Below are 24,358 nucleotides of genomic sequence, written 5' to 3'. Positions count from 1 at the left end.
GCTGGCCAACAGCACCCACATACTTCTCACGCATCAGCTGGCTGAACCCTCCAGCTGCCCCGTGAGCGGTAAGGGTCGCCTATCGTCCCCATCCCAGGATAAGGAAGCACGCCTGGAGAGAATCCATTCCCCGAGGCCCCCAGATGTCAGGGCCGCAGCCAGGACTCAGGGCTCAGATGAGGACTGAAGCTCCTGGGTGTTGGTTTTGACGACAGGATGGCCTCAGCTCCACGTCTGTCCCCACTGCGTCCTGCTCTGAAGTGGGACCAATGCTGAGAAATCAAACTCTGGTTTGGGAACTGCTGTGGTCTGTGTGGCCCCCCAAGTTCATATGCTGACATCCTCACCCCCAGTGTGATGGTCTCAGGAGGTGGGGCCTGTGGGAGGTGATTAGATCACGAGGGTGGAGCCCTCGTGAATGGGATTGGTCCCTTATAAAAGAGACTCCAGAGAGCTCCCTCACCCTTTCCACCCTGTGAGGACACAGCGAGAAGACGGCCACCTATGAACCAGGAAAAGGACCCTCGTCAGACACCAAATCTGCCGGCCCCTTGACCTTGGGACACCCCAGCCTCCAGACCGTGAGAAAGAAATTTCTGTTGTGTAAGCCACCCAGTTTATGGTGTTTTGTTACAGCAGACCAAATGGACTAGGATGGAGACCCGGAGGCCTAAACACCATCTTACTCTCCCGTTTCTCAAAGCACACATTGTGGTCTTTTGTTTTTCTTTGACAACCAGCAAGGAAAACAGCTGGCACGCCATGCCAGGCCTGCGGCTCCAGGGCCCCCAGAGGGAGAGGAAGGCCAAGTACAGAAGGCAGACTTTATTGTGGCACAAATCGAGAGGAGGGGACACTGCCAGCAGCTCTCGGGGGGAGAAAACCAGAGACGAGGTGTCTGCCCTGCACACCTCTGCTTGGCTGAGGTTCTGGTTAACAGAGCAGACGGACAGACACACCCAAACAGACACAGAGACGGGAGGCATGGTCACGTCCAGTTTTGTTACCAGGATCACTCGTAGCTTAAAAATGAAACAAGCACCACCCCGCCAACACACACACACACACAGGAAGCTCTGCAGGCAGCGCCCCTACCGGGAATCAGACTCCCTGCCTTCCCGTTAGCCGGCCCAGGCACATCACAGCTACACCAAACGTGCCGGCATCCGACTCCAAACTTCAGAAAAAATTAAGAACGAGAATTTTATATTTTCTTCCCACAAATGAAAAAGTAACAAAATCAACATTTTGACTCTAGACTCTGGTGGAAGATGGTGTCTGGCTCTCACATACAGCTCTCCCTGGAATCATCGTCTCTTGCAGCCATCCACTGCCGGGTGCTCTGAGGCCCACACTTGTCCCTCACCCACCTTGTGAGAGCGTCCCAGCCAACCTCTGACGAGGGCGGGGACCACCGCAGTGCCCGTGAGCGGGGAGGCCGCTGGGACCACAGGGACCAAGAGGACAGCGCAGCCTCGCCAAAGGGAAAGGAACAGAAGGCGGCGGCCTTCCCACCCTGGAACTCCACGGGAGGCCTGCTGGTGGACGTTCTGGCAGAGCTGGGGGTGGGGCGGGAAGGCTGGGTCTGAGAAGCAGGTTCCCCAGGGTGTTCTGGGGACACCTGTCACACAGGGGGTTGCCCGGGGTGGAGTGTGGGACCCCGACACCCACTCCGGGGGAGCCACAGTGCACAAGCAGACACTCTGGAGAAGCAGCTGGCCTGGCCCTGTCAACGTTTGGGCTCCCACCGGCGTTCCTGGGGAACCTTGTTTCTGAGGCTACCTCGTCATGCTCCCCAGAACCCCTCTTTCACGGACACTCTGGGAAACACAGCAGCCCAGGAACCACACTCTCTGGAATGAAGCCCTTGGCTCAGCTGAGACCAGTCACCGCATAGACAGTGGTGAGGGGAGTGTGGACAGGGCCTGGCACTCAGCCCCGGGGACACTGCGACTGGCCCTGCTCCTGACCTAGAAGGGAGGAGGACCCTGAGCCCCCAGTGTGTGAAGCTGGGAGACGGCTCAGGAGGGCGACGCTGCACCTAGCGGGAGGGGGAGGAGGAGGACTGTGCAGAAGCAGCTCAGAGAGCTAAGGCTGGGATCCGCCCCTGAGCACAAGCAGAAGGGCCTGCGAGCGCCTAGACGAGGCGGGTGACGTGGCAGTTGCTGGGCTCGTCCAGGTACAAGGTGCTGAAAACGTCGTTGAAGAAGGTCGGGTGGTACCTGCAGGCTCGCTCACAGTCTGGGTTGAAGTTCACCTCCAGGATCTGTGGCTGCATCACTCGCTTGCCTGATGGCACAAAAGCACAGGGCATCTCACTCCTGGGAGGGTGGGTTGCTGGACCCCGTGAGGGCCAGGGAGGGCCTACAGCTCGCGTTTCCTGGCTTCTCAGGGGGCCGGGCCTGAAGCCTGCTCCTCGAGGGGAAAGGCTGGAGCTGCCTCCACCCTCAGGAGTAACGTGAGCCACCACATCCAGCTCAGATGTCCAGTTTAGTCGAAAAGAGAAGGCAGAGATATAGGCTCGGCACTCTGGAAGCGAGGGTGGCCTGCCAGGGCTGCCCACTCCCTCCGCCTTTTACACCGGGCTCCTTTCCTTGTGAGTTCTCTCCCAACGCCACTGAGCCCACCCACCCTTCCTGCCTGCACTCTGCCCTGCAGGCCGTTGCCCCTTAACGGTAGGCCTCCCCAGACCCAGATCTCCCTAGGCAGTGCTGACCGGGGCAAGGAGGCAGTGATGCCTCCCTCTGTCCCCTGTGGGGGGCTGGTGTGGGGAGGGCTGGCTGGCTGGCTTTCGGTAAGTGGGGGGGGCAGTTTGGATTATGGGGTGGGGGGGGCCCCCTCACCATCTGGACGGTTGTCCCACTTCAGCATGAGGTCGATGGCATACACGGCCCTAGACGAGGGATAGTCACAGAGGCCCAGGGGCGGTGGCTTGGCACATGCCACTTGGAACAGCTCCGTGAAGGCCTGGAAGATTTCAGCCTGGGGACGGGGGAGGCAGGGTCAGGAGGGTCTGCCCGGCTCTGATGCTGGGACCAGCCCCCCAGAGCAGCTTCTCAATACAGGATGCACTGCCCCTTCCTGAACCCCAGCCCCCCTCCTCCGACATCCTTCGTGTCTCCTGACCTGGCTACAACCACCTCTGCCCGATGCCTGCCCCCTCTCACTTCTGTGTCCTCCTACTGCACACTGGCCTGTGTCTCCCGCCTGGAAGCCCCCATGGGCCCCTGTGCACCAAGGTGTGCAGAGCAGCCCTGGAGATGCTCTCTCCAGGACGTGGAGGCCAGCCTGCGTCTCCAGCCGTGTCCCTGCCGTCCCCTCAGGTTTGCAATTCCTGAGCTGTCCCACGGGCGCTCTGAATGCCCTTCCAGGTCACCTCCTGAGGGGCCCTCCCACAACACCCCACACGGGAGTGGGAGCCAGAGTGGGAGAAGGGGGTCTCAGTCCACACCGTCCCCTTCGCCAGCCTCAGCGGGAGGAGCAAGACCACTCAGAGGAGACCAATACCCCTATCCCCCTGACGCCAGCCCACGGGGGAAGGCCCGGCCCTGCCAGCTCTGCTCAGGACTCACCTGGACGCTCTTCCAGGGGAATTCTGGGTACTGCTTCTCAAACTCAGGGATGAACTCGTCATAGTGCACCTGTGACAGACACCGGGCCCGTCACACTCTGCCTGGGGCCTCCGCTGGGCAGGGAGGGGGACGCCTGCCCCGCTTGATGCGGAGCCTCTGACACTTGCTGGGGCCACAGGTTGGCGCCCACAGCCTATCCAGCCCCTCCTCGGGGCACAAACGGGGGGCAGGAGACTGAGTCTGAGCTCTGGGTCTCAGTGCGTGACTCTGGACAAGCAGATTCACTTCTCAGAGCCTTGGTGTCTCCATCTGTAAAATGGGACAAGGTCCTCTGCCCAGCAAACCTACTTTGCAGGCTGCTGTGACCCTCAAGCGAGACCCCGAACGCTGAGGGCTCGGTGGGCTGTGAGGCCCAGCTGACGTGTCACCACGCCTGTCTCAGAACGTGCACTGGAGATGGGGCTCAGAGCCGCGTCTGCGGGCCCCAGGCCCCAGCTCACAGCTCAGCACCAGCTCAAAGTGTCTGAGGACAGCAGGAACCTCTCAGGCCAAGACTTTACCCGAATCACACCTGAGCACGCGGGCGTCAGCTCAGGTTTCTCCCAGAAAGGACCGGATGGGCCCCCTATGGAAGCCCGACGTTCACGCCCTGCTGGATGTGTCCCCCGACACAGGGGCTTTGGAGGAAATGTGGCTCCCACACTTGTTTTATAGGGTGAAGGCACTTGGTTCCCCCAGAGAAACCTTCCAACAACGTCCTCAGCTTGGGGTTCTAGGGACCGGCCTTCAACACAGCCCAGGATAGGAATAGTGACAAGAAGCGACCGCCCCTGCCGGGGTGTGCAGAGGAGCACGGGCACTCTGGTGCAGCTCTGCTCCTAGGCACCCGCCCGAGAGGACGTCTCAGACACGGCCCGGCGAGGCGTCCCCGAGAGCGTCCGGTGCAGCATGCTTATTAACAATGAAAACCCAGAAATGACCTAAGTGTCCATTCACGAGTGAGCGACAAGAATGACCCGCAGCTAAACTTGGCAACAATGACGAATCTAAAAACGTGATGCACAGCAAATAAAGCCACAGAAGGATCTGTTCAATAGGAGACTGTTATACAAAACCTTAATTATGCAAAACATTCATCTGAATCATTTAGGGACGTACTCACGCTGAAAAGAATCAAGACATGCCCGGGAAAGACAATCACAACGTTCAGGGAGCGGCAACCTCTTGAGAAGGAGGGAAGAGAAGGCCGCCTGCAGGCCAGAGTCCAGCAGGGTGGGAGAAGGGGTGCGCCCTACTTCCTGGCTGCCTGAAACAGCCAGTAACCAACCAGCAGGGCAGGGGACTTTTGGGACAACGCATCAGGCGGCTGTTTCTCCGTTCCTCCTTCCTCCACCCAGAGCCGGCCTCTCCCTCTGCCCAGGCTGTGCCAACCTGTCCCAGGGGCACCGGGCCAGCTGGGGTTTGACACCTTCACCTGGAAAGCAGTTCTGTCTTGATGCCCCTTTGCTCGAGGCCCCCAGATGGCGTGGGGAAGACAGAGGATCCAGGATCCAGGCAGGGTCACAAGACAGCAGCAGCAGCCCGCCCTGGGGCCACATGACATGCACCTCTGTACCTCCCCTCCCCGACCTGTGCTCATGCTCAGCCGGAGCTGACCGGAAGGCAGTCTGCGCTTCCTGACTGAGGGACTCTGCTCTGCTCTGACTTGCCGCGGGCCCTGGGAAAGCCTCGGGTCCCCCCTGGTTATCTCAGAAAGTGTGCTCCTCACAGCTGCAGGGGGGCTGTTGGAGATAACATGGGCACCAGCAGGCAGCTCCTCTGACTGTCTACACAGCCTGCCCAGGAGACAAGCTGGTGGGTGTGGGGTCTAGGCCCCGCCAGGCCCCTACCTGCTTCAGCACCACACCCGGATCATAGTTCATGACAGTGAAATGTTTCTCGTAGTCATCCAGGTCGTTGAGCGCGAAGGGCCTGCAAGACAAGCAGACAGACACCCGAGTGGGTCCTGGGCACAGCCACGTCTGAGCAGGAGTGGTGCTGGGAGCCCCTGGCCGGGCGCCGACTCCCCCACTGGTGCGAGTGGGGTGGTCCCATGGCCCTCCAGGGTTTGGGTCGGGGTGAGTGATGCTCACTGTGAGGACTCTCCGTAGGTCCACACATGTCATCTCAATGCGCAGGTGTTGCTGCCTATTCTACAAGGACCACTCACGCCCCTTATGGTGGGAGACGGGGGCAGGGCAAGAATCACCACCATCTACCGAACCGGCTCGGTGGGGCACTGCTGGGTGCAGGAAGGAGCTCCAGGGCAGGCTTTCCCATCCCGAGTAGAAGAGGGGTCCCCTTGCTCCCCTCAAGCCCAGCCAGACCCCCTGGTTACCGGTTGGAGAAGCGCAGCCAGAACACGTCATAGACGAACAACCGCAAGGGCTTCACCGACCGCAGAAGCACGATGTAGCGGACGTCAAACTTGACCCTCCCCACGTCTTCTCGCAGGAACAAGACAGGACTTTCAATGTACTTGGACACAACCTGAGGACACAGACGCAGGCTCAGGGCGGCTCTCGCCTCCCCGGGCCAGGACAGAGCCCCCAGAGGCACCCGACCTCGCTGTCCTCACCGGCTGCGGGCTCACACCTGTGGGCCGTCCAGATGCCGTCACCGCATCCAGGGGAACCAGGCCGCTCCTGCAGCCCACTCTCCCACCCCAGTCCCAAGAAGGGCCTCTTCCCACCTTGGTGTCCATAGAGGAACCCTCACCCTGAGCTTTGCTCTTCCCCTGCCTTCTCAAACCCTTGTCTAGGTTGTGACAGGGTCTTTATCTTCAGAACTTCACTTTAATTGAAGGAAAGGAGCCCACCAGTTCCTAGGTCTTGGAAACTGAATACAAATTCTCAGCCACAAATCCACGAACTGCCCGTCCCACTGCTGGAAATCTCCCCAGTGGTCATCCCTGGGCACGTTTCCCTCAGGCCTCTGCCGAGGTGCACGATCTCATGTCCTGCAACTCCCCCAATGCTGCCTCTGACGGGCCCCGTGTCACTACGGCACCTCCGTCCAGGCCCCGAGGCCTCTCTGTCCTGGCCTGCCGGACACCCACGTGAGGTGCAATGTGTGTGGGGCCTCTGGGGTCAGACAGACCTAGAATGGCTCTGATCAAGGGCTCCCCCCCTCACCAGGACTGTCACACAGCCCTCCCTGCCGGCAAGGGCAGAGGAAGGAGTGGGGGTGGGGGCTTCAGACTCCTGTGAGCTGAGCGACCCCGAGTCACTGCCGTCCCTTGACCCACCCGCACAGGTCCTTGACACCAGAGGCCCCTCACTCCGCCTCTTGGTGGCTGGCCCATGCACTGAGCTGTGGGGCCTACCTTGGGGGAGCTCTCTCGGTGCCGGATGACACTGTGGAGGCTCTTGGTGATGTGGGTGTCCAGGCTGCGGGCGAGGTTCCAGGGCTTGCAGATCCAGTGGTTGTCCTCGCCCCTGGGAACAGAGGGGACAGCTAGGCTGTGCCCAGGCCACCCTCTCAGGCAATGTCTCCCCAGGACAGTGGCAGCAGAGGGGCACCCATCCTCCCCTAGGGAGCTGAGGGAGGTAACAGAGATGTCAGAGGCGGGGCCGGAGGGAATAGGAGGAGTTTGCTGGAGCCAGGGAGCCGTGCCCCAGGTGGAGGGACCGGCCGAGCCGCGGCGGGACAACCACCATGGCTGGCTGTAGGCTCAGTACCCGTGGCTCCCAGCACTGCGGCCTGCACACAGCAGGTGCTCAGCTAAGGAGCAGGCTGGATGTATGAGGATGGGTGGGGGTCACAGAAGCGTGATGGATGTAGGAGCCTCGGCCTGCATGGCTCCACAGGGGGCCAGGGTGGGGGCTGCTCACCGCCTCTCCCGCTGCTGGAAGTAGCTGACAAACTGGGGCAGCTCGGTGCGCAGGTTAAAGGTGCGGGGCAGCCAGGCTGGGCCCTCGGGGCCCCCCGCCCGGCGCGCGACGGAGGCCAGACAGTCCTTCACCGTCAGCAGGTTCTCGCAGGGGAACTGGTTCAGTAGCACGCCGGGCCTCTCCTGGCTGAGCCTCCTGCGGGGCCAAGCAGGCAGGCGGGTCAGAGGCGGCGAGGGGCTCCGGGGGGGCCGGGTCGAGCCCAGGGCTGGGAGGGCCTCACCTGTAGTCTTTGAAGTGCGAGAAGCTGTAGAGGATGTCGGCGTCCGCCTCGCTCGGGGTGAAGGCGAAGCGCGGGTGGGTCAGGTGGCTGAGCACCTGCTGGATGTCCGTACAGACCCTGCGGGGGAGGCTGGCTGGAGTCAGACACCAGGAGCAGACCCCAGGCCTCTGCTGTCTGCGCGTGAGGGGGCACTTGGCCCTATGACCCCAGGAGCTCCCCTACAAGGTGGGACCACTGGGCCCACCTCAAACTCGTCGTTAGGATGAAATGGGATAACCTCGAGTGTTTAACCAGTGCAGCCTCTTTCCTCGCACACGGAAACAGAGGACAGGTTGACACTACCATCTCCCACGGACACACTAAGAACTCCGCCCTCAGAGAAGGGAGCTGGAGCCCCAAGGACCTGCAGGTGAGCGTGTGCCCAAGACAAGCGCCCCGGACGAAGCCTCGCTCCACCTGCTGCTCACTGGTGCCTGCCCTGCCTGGCCCGTGCTGGCCCTGGGCAGAGGTGAGGACAGGGCCTGGGAGCCCGTCTGCTGGGGTGGCAGAGACGGCCATGCTATTTTTTTTTTTTTTATGAGGGAGATCAGCCCTGAGCTAACATCCATGCCAATCCTCCTCTTTTTGCCGAGGAAGATTGGCCCTGGGCTAACATCGTGCCCATCTTCCTCCACTTTATGTGGGACGCCGCCACAGCATGGCCTGACAAGCGGTGCCTCGGTGCACCCCCAGGGATCCCAACCCGGGCCGCCAGCAGCGGAGTGTGTGCACTCAATTGCTATGCCACGGGGCCAGCCCTGAGATGGCCACCCTTTTAAAGCGATGGGGCTGAGTGTGAGGGCAGGAGGGTGGCCCAGCCCAGGACAGCGTTCCAGGGGAGGGAGAATGGTGAGGGCCAGATTGCTCTGGGGGGGCGAGCATGAGGTGTTTAGTATGTTGCTGGAGCATGCAACAGGATCTTGAGCAGTAGGCAAAGACAAGTGGGCCTCGGTGAGGCCTCTGACCCCGAGGAGGTGGAGGGACGCAGGGCATGGGTCTCAGGAAGAGCCCCTGGGCTGGGGCAGTAGCCTCAGGGAAGACGTGGAGGGCCAGGCAGAGGGCCAGCGGGGAGGAAACCCCCAGGACCTGGCGGAAGGGGCAGAGTTGAGCATGTTGCCCATCTCTGGCTGGACAAGGTTTAGGCAGCTAGAGGGAAGGGCTCCCACTGGAGGCCGAGGCCAGTCTGCCCCTGGTGGGGCTGGGACCCGCCCGTGAGCCTGCTCTACATCCGGTGGGCGGAGCACTGCACCTCCACTTCCTCACCTGTAAAATGGAACGTCTGCTTCCACGTGGGGTCCAGCCTGGGCTTGCCTGCCCGGCCTTATGCAACTCGGCAGCCCACGCCTGCAGACCCCTGGGAACGGCCCCTCCTGGCAGCCCAGGTGCCCATCCTAGGTGGCCAGCACGGTCACTGGCAGCACAGGCTCCCTGCTTTCGGGAGGGGCCACTGTGTGCAGGCCTGGCTGTGTTTTCTCTCCAGGACCAGATGAACAGACACCCCCACCTGTCACAAGATTCTCTCTGTGATTGTGAGATTCTCCCCGGGCATTTCTGTCGCTCCAGACCGCCGGAAGACAGCGGACTTACTGAGCACCTCCCCAAGCCAGGCGCTGCTGGAGGAGCCGTGGGAACTGGGGGAGTGTGAGGAAAGTCTCATCACGGGCTGGGAAGGGGGCTACGCACTTGAAGATGTGGTCCTGGGAATGCGTCACCGGACTGATGGCAAGTGGCAGCTTCTCCTTGTTTTCCTCCAAAATGGCCTGGAAGGAGAACACTGGAGGTAGAAACAGACCTTCAAGAAAGGGAGCAAGTGAACACACACCACCCATCCTGGCACATCAGGGTTTTATGATCTCAGGAGCGTCCCCAGGGCTCAGGGAGAGGCTTTCGCAGGTTCCGCAGGACCCAGAGCCCTCTGACCACCCCCACCCCGGGATTCTGGGGCTCAAGGCCCCTCAGGTGCTGAACAGCCCACTTTGTGTCAAAAGAACGTAAACATTGTTCTAAATCTTCTCAACGCTACCTCCAAATACAGGCGGCTGAGAAGGTGCCCAGTCTGTCCTGGGAGGGGGCTGCTTGGTTCTAGTGGAGCCCCAGGGTCTGTTCTGAGTTCAAGCAATGTGGGGGTTTAAACCACGTCCAGACTGACACTCCCTTCAAAAGGCAGAGTTAATTTATCTCCCCTCAGTGTGGGCCGGACCGAATGAGTTGTTTCTAACAAACGGAAGAAGTGGAACGACAGTGTGCTCCTTCCCGAAAGGCCCAGCGGCTCCCTCCTTGCTCTCTCTTGGCCACTCGCTCTAAGAGAAGTCAGCCACCACGTTCTGCGGACACCCCGCAGCCCGTGGGGAGGCTGTGTGGGGAGGAACCGAGGCCTCCCGCCAACAGCCAGCACCACCTTGCCAGGCGTGGGAGTGTGCCACGTGGAAGCAGGTCCTCAGCCACCTTGCAACTCCCATGACGCGGCCCTGGTGGACAGCCTGAGTGACCCTCATGGGGGGGCTCCTAGCCAGAAGTACCTCTCGACTGAGCCCCTCTCGACTGCTGTTCCACAGAAAGTGTGTGAGATAATACACGTTTGCTGTCCTAAGCTATGATGTTTTGGAATAATTTGTTACCTGGTGATAGCTGACTAATACAGGCAACCTCAGGGCCCAGGGCCCAGGCCTGACGCTGATGGGTCAAATGGGGAAAAACCACCCGGCCGTTTCAGATGAGCAGTGTTTGGTCTCTTAGCTCCTCTTCCTGGCCAGTAGATGGCGTCCCAAGAAAAAAGACTAATTTTAATTCCTGTTCCTTTAACCACCTTCAGATCAGGAAGTCTTTGTCCCTAAGCCATTTTTTTTTTTTTTTTTTTTTTATAATTTTATTTATTTATTTATTTTTCCACCAAAGCCCCAGTAGATAGTTGTATGTCATAGCTGCACGTCCTTCTAGTTGCTGCATGTGGGACGCGGCCTCAGCATGGCCGGAGAAGCGGCGCGTCGGTGCGCGCCCAGGACCCAAACCCGGGCCACCAGCAGCAGAGCGTGCACACTTAACCGCTAAGCCACGGGGCCGGCCCATCCCCTAAGCCATTCTTAAGCCTCGCCCTCTTGTATTTGCTCACTCGTTCAAACATCTACTAGGCGCAGGCGCTCCCTGAGGCTCTGGAACACACCTCTGAATCAAGAAGGGTGACCACCAAGTCTTCGGCGTGGTTGGTTCAATCACTACCGGCTTAGATAGAATTCACGGGGAAAAGTGCCAACAGGACCATGGCTACAGCCCAGCCTCTCCCCATCAGCAGCACTCACAGAACAGCTAACACTACACGGTGCTTCCCGCTCTAACTCCAGTTAACTTGTCTGCTCCTTTCCACAGCCCTCGGAGGCATTCAGTGAGCGTCTGATGTGCCAGTGGGGGCAGGGCAGCTTCAACACGGCGGGGCAAGGTGTGCGGCCTCTGCCCACAAGCTATCAGGTCCCCCTGGCTTTGAACTCCAGCTTTCCCACCAGCTGTGTGATCTTTGGCAAATTACTTAACCTCTCTGCATCTCAGTGTCCTCATTCTCACTAAAATGAAGAAAAAATAGGACCGTTAAGTTCTACTGTTACAAGGATTGCAGTAGAGTGTGTCCATAAAGTGCTAAGTACAGGCTCTCTCGTTGCCTGGTTTCCAACTGGTACCAGCCAACATGAAGCAGTGGCAGATCAGAAGGCAGGGAGGGAGGAGAGAGTGGTAGTGTTAACCCCTGCCCAGCCCTGTGTACAGGATCCATTTCCCCCGACCCGAGGCCTCACTAACCCTGACTCTCTAACCCCCACCCCATGTCCTGGGCTCTGCGTTAACTCTCACCACCAGCCGGGCACCTGTGGGTGGGCCAGCCGGGGTCTGTGAGGCTGATGGAGAGGCTGCCCACCAACTGAAAGCACCTTTGTTGTCTGTAACAATGTAACACTAATGACAACCACTTGTTGAGGGCCTACTATGTGCCGGAAAACATACCACACAGTGTTGGAACACAGTGTCTTAATGTCCCTGGTGAGGGAGGTGTCAGGAGATAAGGAAACAGTACTGAGCCGGGATTCACAGCCAAGCTGCACGGTCTACACTGTCCCCCCAAGTCCTGGCAAGGAGTCCCTGAAAATGAGGAAGAGCAGCACTGGCCACCAGCACTGCCGGCTCCACCTGAACCTCTGGAAGTATGGTTCCCAGCATCAGGCACCCTGAGGCCTGGGCTCGGGCTGGCGCCCAAGCTGTGTGGCCACAGGCAACTCACATTCACTCCCTGAGCTCTGAGCCCCTTGTCTCTCACATGCTCTCAAACTCTTCTCTCCCTCCCACAGTAACTGGCTGGTGTTCAATAACATTTGGCGACTGGGTGGAGAACGTTCCAGAAGCCACTAGGCAAACAGACCCAGGGGCCGGAGGTAGAGGGTCACACCTGGTAGTGCTCATCGGGTGGCTCAGGCGTGGAGGAGCTGAGGTCCAGCATGTCGGCGGGGGCCCAGGGCAGCAGCATGCACTTCCGGATCAGAGGATCTGCCTCTCCATAGGCAAAGTCCCGGGTCACCTCCTCTGCACCAAGACACGCGTGCCCATCAGGGGGCGGCAGGAAACCGGGGCCCAGGCCCATCCTCCGGGGCGGGTGGGTGTCTGACTTACCACCCGTGTCCAGGTCCCTCAGGGGCCACAGCAGCGTGTAGGCCACCTGCTGGGGCATGTAGAAGAAGGGTGCGGTGGCAAAGCTGGGCACGTCCGCGTGCTGGATGCGCGAGCCGAACTCGTCCATGACGTACCACACTGGCACCTTCTCCTCGGCCGTCTGGGCAGAGCGCACAGCCACCCTTGACCATCGGTCCTCCTCCCTGTCCCTTCCGTCCATGCATTGTCCACGCACCCAAACACCAAGCAGCCACCCATCTACGGCCAACTCTTCAAGCCTGGGGCATCTCTCATGTGCACCCTCAGTCCCTTTAACCCGGGGCCCCAGGGACAGCGGCCCTGCCCTGGCAGATCAGGACACAGGCTGGCGGACTGCAGTGTGACCGCTTGTGTGGGACAGGAGCATGGAAACAAGGCACGTGGCCCAGAGGCTACACAGATGTGTTCGGTTTTGTGTGTATAGCAGGGGGAGAAGGGGGAGACTTCGAGTTCAGGGAGGGCTCCCTGGGGGAGGCAACATCTAAGCTGAGATCATGAGAAACTTTTGTCTTTTCCCAAACTAAAAGTGGTAAGGGGCTTGAGCATAAGGGCGAGTCTGGGGAGGCGGGAGGTGACAAAAGCCCGGGACACGTGCTAAAGGGATATGACTCTCCAGAAGCAGCGAGGAACCACTGAGGGCTTTCAAGAGGGTGACAGAACCAGAAGGCACCAGGAAAGAGGCAGCCGAGTCACTGAGCCCAAGTCTAGGGGTCTGAGAGAGGGCTGTATCCTGTGAGCTCAAAGGCCACGCAGATACACGGGTCCCCGGCACTGGCTGGCTCAAGGCAAAGAGTAACAGGCCCACAATGATGCCACACAGAACACGGGGGGTTTCCATGGGCCCCGGGAGAAGACGAATTTGCTTACTTGTGGGGTAAAGCCCCCCAAGCTGGGTTGAGGCCTCTCCTGGACCACCCCCCTTGCTAGCCCTGACAGCATGGGCCAGTGAAGGCCTATGTCTGTGTCTGTCCTCCGCCTCCCCTGGGGCCCGGCTGCCCACTCACCCCGTGGGCCAGCTGGTAGGTCTGGTTGAACTTCCACATCTCCTCCAGCACCAGGTCCACGGCCTCAGGGCTGGGCAGCTCGCCATGGAACTCGACGCCCATCAGGTTGGCCATGCGGTGCAGCAGGCCGGGCACCTGCCGCAGCTGTTGGCGGGCGTGCTCCACGCGGCAGGTCCAGGCGTGGTCGATGAGGAAGATGCTGTAGGCAGAGACCATGGGAGGTGTGAGGCTGCCGTGCGGGCACGGCAAGAAGGGAAGAGTAGGGAGAGGGCAGCAGGGAGAATCCAGCTGAGAATTCCAATGGGCCTGGGTGGGGATCCTGGGTCTGCCGACCACTCACCGTGTGGCCCTGGGCAAGTTCCTCTCCCTCTTCTAGTTTCTAAAATGGCAACGGGGTCTCTACCTCCTATCCCCGGGCTGACACGAGCAGCCAGTGAGACAAAACACACAAATACTTGTGTACTCAGCGATTATTACAGCAATCACTGTGACAGTGAGTGCCCTCAACTGGACTTTTAACCCCTGGAGGACAGGCCCAGCTTCCTCACCTGGCTGCACGGCAGTGGCTCAGCAAAAGCAAAGGCCACGCGCACGGGGAGGCCAGCAGCAGGCAGACGCGCAAAGGAGCTGCCATGTGGAATGCATGCATGCACGCACGCCGGGACCTCTGGGCACTTGCTGGCAAGCATCAACACCTTTCGGCGAGAGAGGCTTCCAGTCGTCACACGGACGGACACCTGCAGCCCAGAGGCTCCGATTTCTCAGAGGAGCCCAGGGGGCCAGCTGCCCGGCTCGCGCACAACCGCGTGGGGGCTGCAGTGGAGGACGAGGAGGTCCAGCGCAGCCCAAGGCTCGGCCTGCCCCCTCCCACAGGTCAGGGCTGCCCAGACACTGTCCAGAGCCCGGGTGGACTAGGAGGCCCCAAAAGCACAGGTGTGAGTGCCTGATGGGCAGAGCGGCCCCGGCCTCTGTTCCCCAACAAAATGAAAGAACAGCAAACGCTCCAGTCCTCACGCCAGGTGGCAAGTTCAGCAGCATTTACTTTACTGTGTTTATGTTACTTCTTGTTTGTACATCCTAAAACTGACGAAGATTTATTCCTGCCTCATGCTTAAGTTTATGACCGCGTGCTGCAGTGCACAGAGCCAGGCCTTCAAGGTGGAACACCTAGGAATGACCCTGGGCAAGTGCACATGAAGGGTGCTGTACTCGGTGGGTGTGGGAGGGGGGTGGAGGCTGGGGCCTGCCATCAGGGGGACTCACAGAGGCCTGGAGGAGAAAGGCCGGGGAGCAGGGGGTGCTGTGGAGCTGAAACTAACCCCGGGCTCCAGGCCCAAGACTCCCTCCCAGGCCCCTCCCAACACCGACTGGGGCGGTGTGTGTGGTGAAGGTGCAGAGGCCTGAGCTCCTGGATGTGGCTGTGGTGGCTACGGTGCCTGCGCCCCAGAGACGGCACAGGCAGGAACACCGCAGGTGTGCACAAAGGTGGGCTACCCTGAACTTCACGAGAAGGGGAGCCTGAAGTTCCTGAGGCAGAGAGCATGGGGTGGAGGCACTTGACTGCTGTAATTACCTGTGTGGCCACTCCCGCCCCCTCCCAGGCTGGGGAAGGAGGCTGGGAAAGCTCTGCAGAAGAGGACACCAGACCCTTCCCTGAAGAGCTATGGACACAGGGCCCAGTGACCTTCAAAGGCTGGCAATTTTCTTCCTCAAGGTTCCAGTAAAGTCAGGCAGAGGGGCCTGCAGGCCTGTCCTGGCCAAGGACAGCCCCTTTTGGCCTGGGGTCCAGTCTTAGCTCTGGCCCGTCTACCCTGTGGCTATGGGCCTCGGCGTCCTTACCTGAGGACTCAACCAGGCCACATTCCTCCCATTCCCGGGCATAAAACCCTGGAGAACTTGTTACATGCGCTTTCCCAGGCTCCACCCCGAGAGTCACTCAGATTCAGGAGGACCAGGGAGAGGCCCAGGAGGCCTTGTGAAAGCCCGGGCTCGCGAGTAAGACTGCCCTGGGTTCAGTACTCACACCCCTAACCAGCGGTGTGACCTCAGGCAAGTCCTTCCCCTCTGTTTCCTCATCAGCAAAATCGGAACTCAGCACACCCCCGTTGTGGTTAAGTGAGACATGGGGAGGCTGCTTGCAGGACAGCATGAAACACGACTAACACGGGAGGTCGTCACCGGTGGGGCTGACTCGACCCTGAAGCCCAGGTGGAAACACGGGTGGTCAGCAGTGCATGTCACCAGGCTGGCTAAGTGACCAGAGCTTGGCACACAGGAAGCATGAGTGTTTGCAATTATTGCTCTTCCCCAGCGGGCACAGTCCTGGTGAAATCCCTCTAGAGGCAGCCCGGCCCTGAGAGCGGCGGTGTGGGTGGCGGACACAGGCCTGCACCCCTACCTGTTGGGGTCGGCTGCCCGGAGCCCGTTCTCGTGGGTGACGATGACCTTGTAGCAGAGCTCGCCGCCAGGGTTGGGCTTCTTCCTCCGCACTTCCCGCGCTGCCTCGTCCCCACTCCCGTCATCCTCCACTTCTTCCACTTGCATGATCCCAAACATCTCCCCGGCGTCGAAAACCTGGGGGTCACAGCAGGGGGAGTTGGCAGGACACCCCCCAACCCGCTCCCCACAGCCTGGACTCCTGCTCCGGGAGAAGCTGCAGAGGGCGCCACACCCTGGCCTCAAGGACAAACTAAACCCCTTAGAAGCAGGACCTAGTTATTGCCCAACTACCCATTTTACAGGTGGGGAAACTGAGGCTCCTGAAGAAATCAGTCAGAACTGGGACCTAACCTACCCCAGTACAGGCACCATCGTCCAGGGCCCCTCGCCCACAGGACCCATGCTCAGAAGTGGGATTGCGTGTGTGTTCCAACTACATCTAGTCTGGTCCTTCCCTCTACAGGGAAGATGAGCCTCCAAAGGCAGAGGGGTAGGTCTGGCCACTCTGCAAGCGAATGGAAGAGTCGGGATCTTGGTGGCCAGAGACCTCATCCCAAGGCCACTCTCACTGGAAGAACCAATCCAAGCCCAGGGCAGCCGAGGCACCCCAGAGGGGACAGGCGCCCAAGAGGCCCGGCAGCCGCCACGCCAGCCCAGCCGAGAAGCGGCCCCGGCCTGCACGAAGCACGGCCCGGGGGCTCATCTCCTGAGGTCCCGGGCCAGCAGACAAGGGCCTCGATCCTTGAGTTTCCCTGGCAAAGGCCAAGCGCCAGCCACGTACAGCTGGTGAAGCAGTCGGCCTCCTCTATGTGCTCTGGAGCCAGGCTGGGCCCCACTCAGCCACACTCACGGACGGTGTGTCTGCCTAAGGTCGGCAACGGGCCTTAGGGAAGATTCTGGAGCTAGGCCACGTGACCTTAGTCACTGAACCACTCTGTGCCTCAGTTTCCCCATCCATACAATGGGAATATTACAACGTACCCCTAGAAGGCTGTTAGGAGGGTTAAATGATTCACACACATATAGAGCCTAGAAGACCCTAAACTCAGCATACACTCCGTCAGTGCCACCAGCACTACACTTCTGAGATTAGTCTCTCACCTGGGAAGCGGTGTCACCCACCTTCCAGGAGCTACAGGTGTTAAATCAATAAAACAGTGCACACGCCAGGGACTCAGCAAAGGCAAGCTCCCCCCTAAAACCTACTTGTCACAGCTCAGTTAAAAAACAGAAGAAAAATTCATCCCAGCAGTTGGAAACCAGCTGTCTATGCAGGCACAAGCAGCTGTGTGTGCCAGGCAGGCAGGCAGGCACCTTGGGGTGAGAGGATGGACCACTCATGATCTTGCCCAGGGAGTGGAGAGCCGTGTGGCAGAGACAGGTAGGGTTGGGCCACCGAGAGGACCAGGTAAATGGTGCCGGGGCCTGGAGGGCCCGGAGAAGACTTTATGGAGGAGCCATAATCAGAGATGAGTGATGAAGGGGAGATTGAAACACGTGGCTGTGGGGTGCTGTGAAAGGGCACCAGGCAGGGGGGCTGCGGAGCAGGTAGAGCAGACCAGGTTCTCCGAAGACAAGAGGAGCTCGGGCTCTCTGGGATGGAGCCTCAAGCTGGGTTCCCCTGTAACCCCCAAAGAACCCGAGGAGGCTACTACCTTCCTCACAGTTGAGATCAAGAGAGAGCAGCTCAGAGGGCTGGAATTCACCTTAGACTTCAACCCAGGACCCCAAATCCCCAGCCCTCCATCCCCAAACCTGACGGAGGGAGAGGGCACAGAGGGGGGAGTGTAGGGCCTGGCTTCTCCCCAGCTGTGAAATGGGAGTGACCACAATCCCATCATGGTGGGACTGGAGAAGCCCCTAACGAGGTAACAAAGGGGAGTGGTTTTGCAACTGGGAAGTCTGTGCAGACAGGAAAAGAGTTGACACTTACTTTAAAACACTCCCCATCCTTTCCAAGGGAACTGATTTCGAGGCAAGGTACCAGGGGGCACTGGCCTTGCGGGGTGGTGGGGTTGAAGGGGCCCATTCCTCTGCTGCCAGGTGCCTGCTCGGCGGGCGTGCACCTTCCCTCACACCTGGCCCACAGCAGCAGCGGCAGGTTTCACTCAGAACAATGGCTGCAGGTTTGGGTCTGGCAAAGTGATGACTCACAGCTCTGCCGGTAACCAGTAACGGCAAGGGAGGGTCATGGAAAAACACTGGCTGCCCCTCGCAGAGCCACAGCGGCCACGGCAGAAGAGATGCTACACTCTGGTGACTGCCTGCCGCATGCTGGGCACTGGCTGAAGCTTACCTCATGCCACCCCACCCAATCCCCACAGGGGCCCTGTTTCACCTCCTGCTTTCCAGGTGGGCACTCGGGCTCAGACAGGAGAGTGACTTGGGTTTACTGCCCATGGAAGCTGGCAGGGCTGGAGCCATCATGCTCGTTTCACCCAGCACACAAGGACAAACTGCTGGGGTCCCCTCCCACCCCAGCACAGGCCTGGGACCAGGGCACGTGGTCAGGAAATGCTGGCGGAACTGAGGGCAGGTCACACCAAGAAAGGAAATTCACTGTGTTACAAAAGGGAGGTGTGCATCGAGTGCCTCTGACACTGTATCTTTTTTATAGCAACTGTGTGTGTTTTGGGCAGGAAGGTACCTGGTCCAAATCGATTTTACAGATAGAGAAACTGGCAGTTACAGATAGAGAAACCGGCAGAGACGGTGGGATTTGTCCAGCAGCCAGGGTCAGGGCACACCCTCTCCTTGCCTCTGGACTTCCTCCTCATCACCTGCACCCCGCCGTCTGTCTCCGCCCCAGGAGGCGGCCCCCCAGAAATGAGCCTGGTTCCAGCTAAGAAGACCCCACTATCTGGTCCATGAATGTGCTCCAGCTTCATCACCTGGGCAAACTACCAAAAACCAGTGCCCACCCCTCAGCCAGGACCCGCAGGAGACCCTCTGGAGGCCCAGGCGGGTGAGCAGAATGGAGGTGTCCCCACAAAAAGACGGAGAACCTAGAAGCACTGAAGTCCTTTTCATTTTTCTTTAGATTCCCTCTCTATGTCTCACAGCCTGTTGTCTTTAATCTGCAAAATGGGGGTGATCTGGGGTTCAAATCAAACGAAGAAACATGACAGAATTCTATAACCCCATCAGTGAAAGCACACAAATTCATGGGGCATCTCTTCCCCCTGAGGGAGGCAGGGGCGGAAAGAGAGCTTCTAGTTCTGAAGGCTGACAGACCTTGGGAGAGACCCTTCCTCTTCCTGACCTCAGTTTTCTCGACTGTCTAATGGGACTGCTGTGAGGCTCAGGTGTGTGGAGAACGCAGCACAGGGCCTGCCTGGCACACAACAGGAGCCAAAGTTCATTTTGGTTCCAGTTCCCACCGCAGCCCTGGCCCAGCCCCAGTGCTGGTAGGATCAGGGCCACTACCGGGCTCCGGCGGCCACTCTTAGGTCCCAAACCTAGACGGCACCTTAACTGCCAAGGAGACAAAGTCTAAGTCGGTGATCACGGCATTCGTGGCCCTTCGTCATTAAAACTCTACCCGCTTCTCCAGCCTCGTCCATCCACGCCATCCCTCAACTCCCAGAGGGACACATACTCCTGCCCTGGAACGCGCTTTCTTTACTTCTCCACGTCGCGAACCCCCCAGACACCCTCCCGACCTTATCCGCACGTGACCCCAGGAGGCCTCCCTGCCGCCCCACCTCAGCGGCTCTCGACTAAGGGCCCGTCCAGAGACCACACCCTTCCCGGCAGGAGGGTCCAGAGCCGTCCGCCCCCGGCGCCCAGGGCCCGCGGGAACCGGGGACGGGGGCGCGCGCCCAAGGACCCGCACGCCAGCTGCCCCCGCGCCTCTCAGGGCGCCCCGGCCCCGCCGCCCGGCGCCCGCCCTCCCCGGCGCCCCGCCCGCACCTCGTGCTCCAGCTTGTGCAGGAGGCGGCCCCAGTACCGCTCGGGGACCCCTGACGCGCGCAGCGCCGGGCCGTGCAGCGCCGCGAACTCGGCCCAGGCCCGCGCGCCCTCCTCCGGGTGCGGGCCCTGCGCCGAGCTCGGTGCCGCCTCCGGCGTCAGGCCCGGGCTGCCGCGCTCCGCAGGCCGGCGCTCCGACCCCGCGTCGGCCTCCATGGCGCCTCCACCCGCCCAGCGCCGCGTCCCGCGCCGCCGCCGCCCGCGGGCCCGGCCCTCCCGACCCCGCCCGCCCGCCAGCGCCGCCGCCCGCCCCGCCCTCCGCCGGAGCTCCCGCGCCCCCGCCCGCACGCCGGGCCGCCTCGCCGCAGGCCGCCGCGGCGCGAGGCTCCCAGCGGGCCCCGGGGAGCCCGGAATCCGGGCCGCCCGAGCGGGTGCGTGCGCGAGTGCGCTTGCGTGAGCGCGCGGGCCTGCGCGCGCGTTTGGCGCTGTTTGGCGCTGTTGTGGGTTGGCGCTGCCGGCGTGTGCGCACGCGCGCCCCGTGCGTGGCGGGGCGGGGGCGGTCCTCTCTCACCCCGAGGCTGCCGCGGGGGATGCCGGGAGCGAGGTCTTAACAGCGTTCACGTGGTCGGAGTCGGGAGATTCCAGAGCCTGTCCGGGAGGGGAAACTGAGGCCCAGACACACGGGTGTGGCGGAGCTGTTGTCCTGGCACCTACCGCACTTCGACGACTTGCAGACCCCCGGGGGTGGGAGGGGATCTCTGATTTTTTTGAGTGCTTCACCAAATTGCATGTTGCGGAGTAGTGGCCTTTCTCCGTTTCCTTACTTTGGATTCAGTTTATTCAGTTAAAACTGGGAGGTTTTTCTTACAAGTCGAGGTATTGCAAAGATATTTCAAAGTGCAGTTACAGAATTTCAAAAATCATTCTTTGAACGTTCTGATGTTTCAAGTTTTCCTATTGCTTCCATACGGATGAGATTCATTGTCTTCCCGTTTGCAACTTTGCAATAATCGTAATTCGCCAAAAAGCTCAAAGGCTGAAGTTTTTTTGGTGCTTCAGCTGCTGAATATTTGTGTCTAAAAGCAGCTGTGTCACAAACGTTTTGTAGTTCAGTTACTCTGATTATGAAAAAATATTTGTAAATTTTCGACAACTATGATTTCTAATTCAATTGGTATAATTTTACAGCTTGTTTGGATAAAATTATTAACCACATCCAATTCCAAGTCCATCTCTGCTCCATGGGCTTCTTAATTTAGTGAGAATGTTAATCCCTCTGTGCTGTACCCATCGAACTTTATATCGCATTATCATCGCAAAAACATGCCTTCAGTGTTCAGCTTTTTAACTGAATTTAGCTGAGTAGCATTCACAATAATGTTAGTTTTTCACTCTGGACAGAATGAACTTCCAAAAGCTGAATGAACTTCCAAAAGCTTAATTTTGATTCCATGAATTGGATGAAAAAAAATGGAAATGTCCGATGAGTTTGACACAAATTGGCATCAACTGTGGAATAATTCCTCAGTCAGTGGAGCCAACGCATTAACAGTGATGGCTTTGCTTTTCAGATGAGCACAAGAAAACTTGGAATTAGAAAAATGAGTGAAACTAATGTAGAAAAAGTCATTTGATCTAAATGAAGTCATGATTTACAGAGCGATCTGTCAGCCCACTTCTGCAATGCACATGTGAATTCATCTCCGGACACAGTTTCTTAAAATAATCACTAACTTCTGAAGTGGATGTGATGCTTCTGCATCAGAATTGTGTCCCTGGCTTGGTTTGTGGTTATCAATATCTCTTTGGCCCCCAGGGTGGAAGGTAAAAGTCGACATTTTGTGGAAGTTTCAGTTTCATAATCAGCTTTGAGAAATGGAAATTCAGAACTTAATTTTAAATTAAATGTGGACTTTTTTTTTAAGTTTATTGCTCCTGAGAAGGTTTATTGCACAATAAGAAAAACTACTTCTAAACAAAATATAAATACAAAGCTGTGGTTTTATACTGTACAAGAGGGGACAAAACCACTGCTGCAAGTGTCCAGGCTTCTGTATATGCTCTACAGCAGGACCACTCAGCCTCCATTTCCCACACGCGTCTCACACGCGCCTACCCCGTAACTTCCTCCAGGCTCCATGCGATTTGTAGGCCACAGAACAGTGCATCTCAGGTGGCAGGTAGGTGGGGCAGCAGCACCTCACTGTGAATATTCGGTACATAATGATATTAAGTTGTGATTAGGTAAGAATTATTATCTACTTCACAGACTTGATCACCACTAATAATAACTGTTATATTATTTATCATGCCTTATAGTCTTATGCCTATATAGATAGTAGATAGCATATGATAATAATTATTATGTTATGAGCCACCATATGTTGTACTGGCTGAATAGTGTCATCTTTGACACCTCCATCTCCCTCCCCCTATGTATCAGTCTGGAGTTTGTCCACTCCAGGGGACAGTAAATCCAACCCAAACTGGTTTAAGGCTGTTATGGCTCACAGTGCTATGGACTGAATGTTTTTTGTGTGTCGTTCCCCGCCCCCCGCGCCCCCCCCCCCCCCCGCCATTCGTATGTTGAAACCCTAACCCCCAGTGTAACTGTATTTGGAGACAGGGCCTGTGAGGAGGTGATAAAAGTTAGATGAGGTCATAAGGGTGGGGTCCTAATCCGTTAGGGATGATGCCCTGACACGAAGAAGAATAGATACCAGTGTACTCTCTTTCCAGGGAATTAGGACACAGTGAGAAGGTGGCTGTCTGCAAGTCAGGAAGAGAACCCTCCAGGAACTAAATGGGTTGGCACCTTGATTTTGGACATCCCAGCCTCCAGAAAGTAAATTTCTGTTGTTTAAGCTACCCAGTCTGAGGTATTTTGTTATGGCAGCCGGAACTACCATGTAACAAATAACAAAGGAGTTTGTGTGGGCTTCAAGTCCAGCTTGATCTAGGGGCACAAACAACATCACCAGGGTTCAGTTTTTCTGTCTTATCTCTCAGCTCTGCTCTTCTGCGCGTTGACTTTGCTCTCCGATAGGCTATTCCCTTGTAGTAAAATAGCTCCAACAGCTCCAGCCTACATGCTCCCAGGGATCCAGTCCCACTGGGGAAGGGAGCCTGAGTCTCAATGGTCTCTCAGGCACTGGTCCAGTCATGTGAACATACATCCCTCTGACGGGGCAGGCCTGTTTAGCACTCTCCTCCCCAAATGCAGACCCAATCGTATCAGAGTCCCTACTTAAAGTCTTTTGAGGTTACCCAGTGCCCAGGCATAAAAACCCAGTCTTCCTGTGACCTCCAAGGCCCCGTGTGGTCCAGCCTGCTGACCTCTCCAGGCTGCTTTCACCACACTCTTGCCCTCATTCTCTGAGTTGCGCCTCGCTGGCCTTCTTCAGCTCTTGGAGCGCATTCCATCACGTCTGTCTTGGGAGTCTTGCACAAGCTCTTCCTTCTGCCTGAGAGCCCTAGCCCTCCTCCCACCTTGTTAATTCCAGCTCATCCTTCAGGTGAAATGTTACCTCCTTAAGGAGCCACCTAATGTGCAACCTAATCAACATAAAATTATGTCTCTGCTCCCCTCACCCCAGGGAAAAGAAGAGAGAGAAAGAGAGAAGGGGAAAAAGAAGAATTAAAAAAGGACCTTCCATCCCCCAAATTGGAAATCGCAAGCCCAGGGTGACCTTTGGTTCCTGAAAGCCTCTCCTGTCAGGAGCTGTGCTGAGGGTGCTTGCAGAAAATGTGTTTTTCATACTCCACGGAGCCTAAACCCAAGACACCACCTTCACCTGTTCCTCAACCAGAGACAGCGAACTGCTTCCACGCCGGGGGAGCACGCTGGCTGGTTGTACTGACTGAGAGATTGTAGGCTGGGCTCCAATATGGCGTCTTCCTAAGGAAATGTGTTAAAACCACGCTTCTCCCTTTGTTTTCCTTTAAAATATTTAATACATCCAAAATGATAGGTGAAAGCCGGTGTAAGTAATTGAGCAACAGCAGTGCGGTACTTTCCTCCATTTTATCTTCCAGCTCCTGTGCTTCCTTCTCAGCGCTGTCCTGGATTGGATGTTCATTATTTCCATGCTTTAAGAAAGTCTTTCAACACATATGAACATAGCAATAGATTGTTTCGTTTTGCCTGTTTTTGAGATTAAAGATATGGTGTGATGATGGTATGGGACTCTTTTCTTCACTCCACATGATGGTGTTTTTGCTTTGTTTTGTTTAGATCTGAACTGTTTTTACTCATATTTTTGATACCAAATGTGTGGGTTTTTTCCCAACACCAACCAACCCTCCAACTCTCTGTAATTCAATTCAGTCCTGACTCTATCTACCTGGAGGTAGTGCAGACCACACAGGTTAAGGGCTCAGTCCCCAAGATTGCCCTCATTGCACATGCCAGTCACATGTCCCAGGCTGTCACCTGTGCTTCTGACCAACCTGCTATAAATTCAGGGGGTTCCCATGACCTCCTCCTTGGGTTTGAGATCTGCTAGAACAGCTCACAGAACTCAGGAAAGTGCTTTACTTACTATTGCTGGTTATTAT

The 24,358-nt window shown here is 57.9% G+C and overlaps 1 protein-coding gene across 2 annotated transcripts; it reads right to left on the bottom strand.

Annotated features, from left to right (window-relative positions):
* Positions 1-810: 810 nt before the first annotated feature.
* TTLL12 (tubulin tyrosine ligase like 12) lies at positions 811-20,034 on the bottom strand. Of its 2 annotated transcripts, none has more exons than XM_058568191.1 (14): positions 19,805-20,034; positions 15,852-16,027; positions 13,454-13,652; positions 12,411-12,570; positions 12,190-12,323; positions 9,447-9,523; positions 7,725-7,841; positions 7,445-7,639; positions 6,937-7,048; positions 5,950-6,101; positions 5,462-5,543; positions 3,573-3,641; positions 2,844-2,982; positions 811-2,289 (listed from the first exon to the last, which is right to left on the bottom strand). In XM_058568191.1, exons 1-14 carry the CDS (start codon positions 20,015-20,017, stop codon positions 2,138-2,140), a joined length of 1,977 nt encoding a protein of 658 aa, XP_058424174.1. In that variant the 5' UTR covers positions 20,018-20,034; the 3' UTR covers positions 811-2,137. The 2 variants fall into 2 exon arrangements, with proteins under 2 accessions (XP_058424174.1, XP_058424175.1); XM_058568192.1 differs by lacking the exon at positions 19,805-20,034 and adding an exon at positions 17,826-18,571.
* Between the last annotated feature and the right edge of the window lie 4,324 nt (positions 20,035-24,358).

Source organism: Diceros bicornis, chromosome 25, assembly GCF_020826845.1.
Source record: "Diceros bicornis minor isolate mBicDic1 chromosome 25, mDicBic1.mat.cur, whole genome shotgun sequence".
NCBI lineage: Eukaryota > Metazoa > Chordata > Mammalia > Perissodactyla > Rhinocerotidae > Diceros > Diceros bicornis.
Note: the sequence above shows the minus strand (reverse complement) of the source record. Positions and strands in the feature narration are given on the sequence as shown.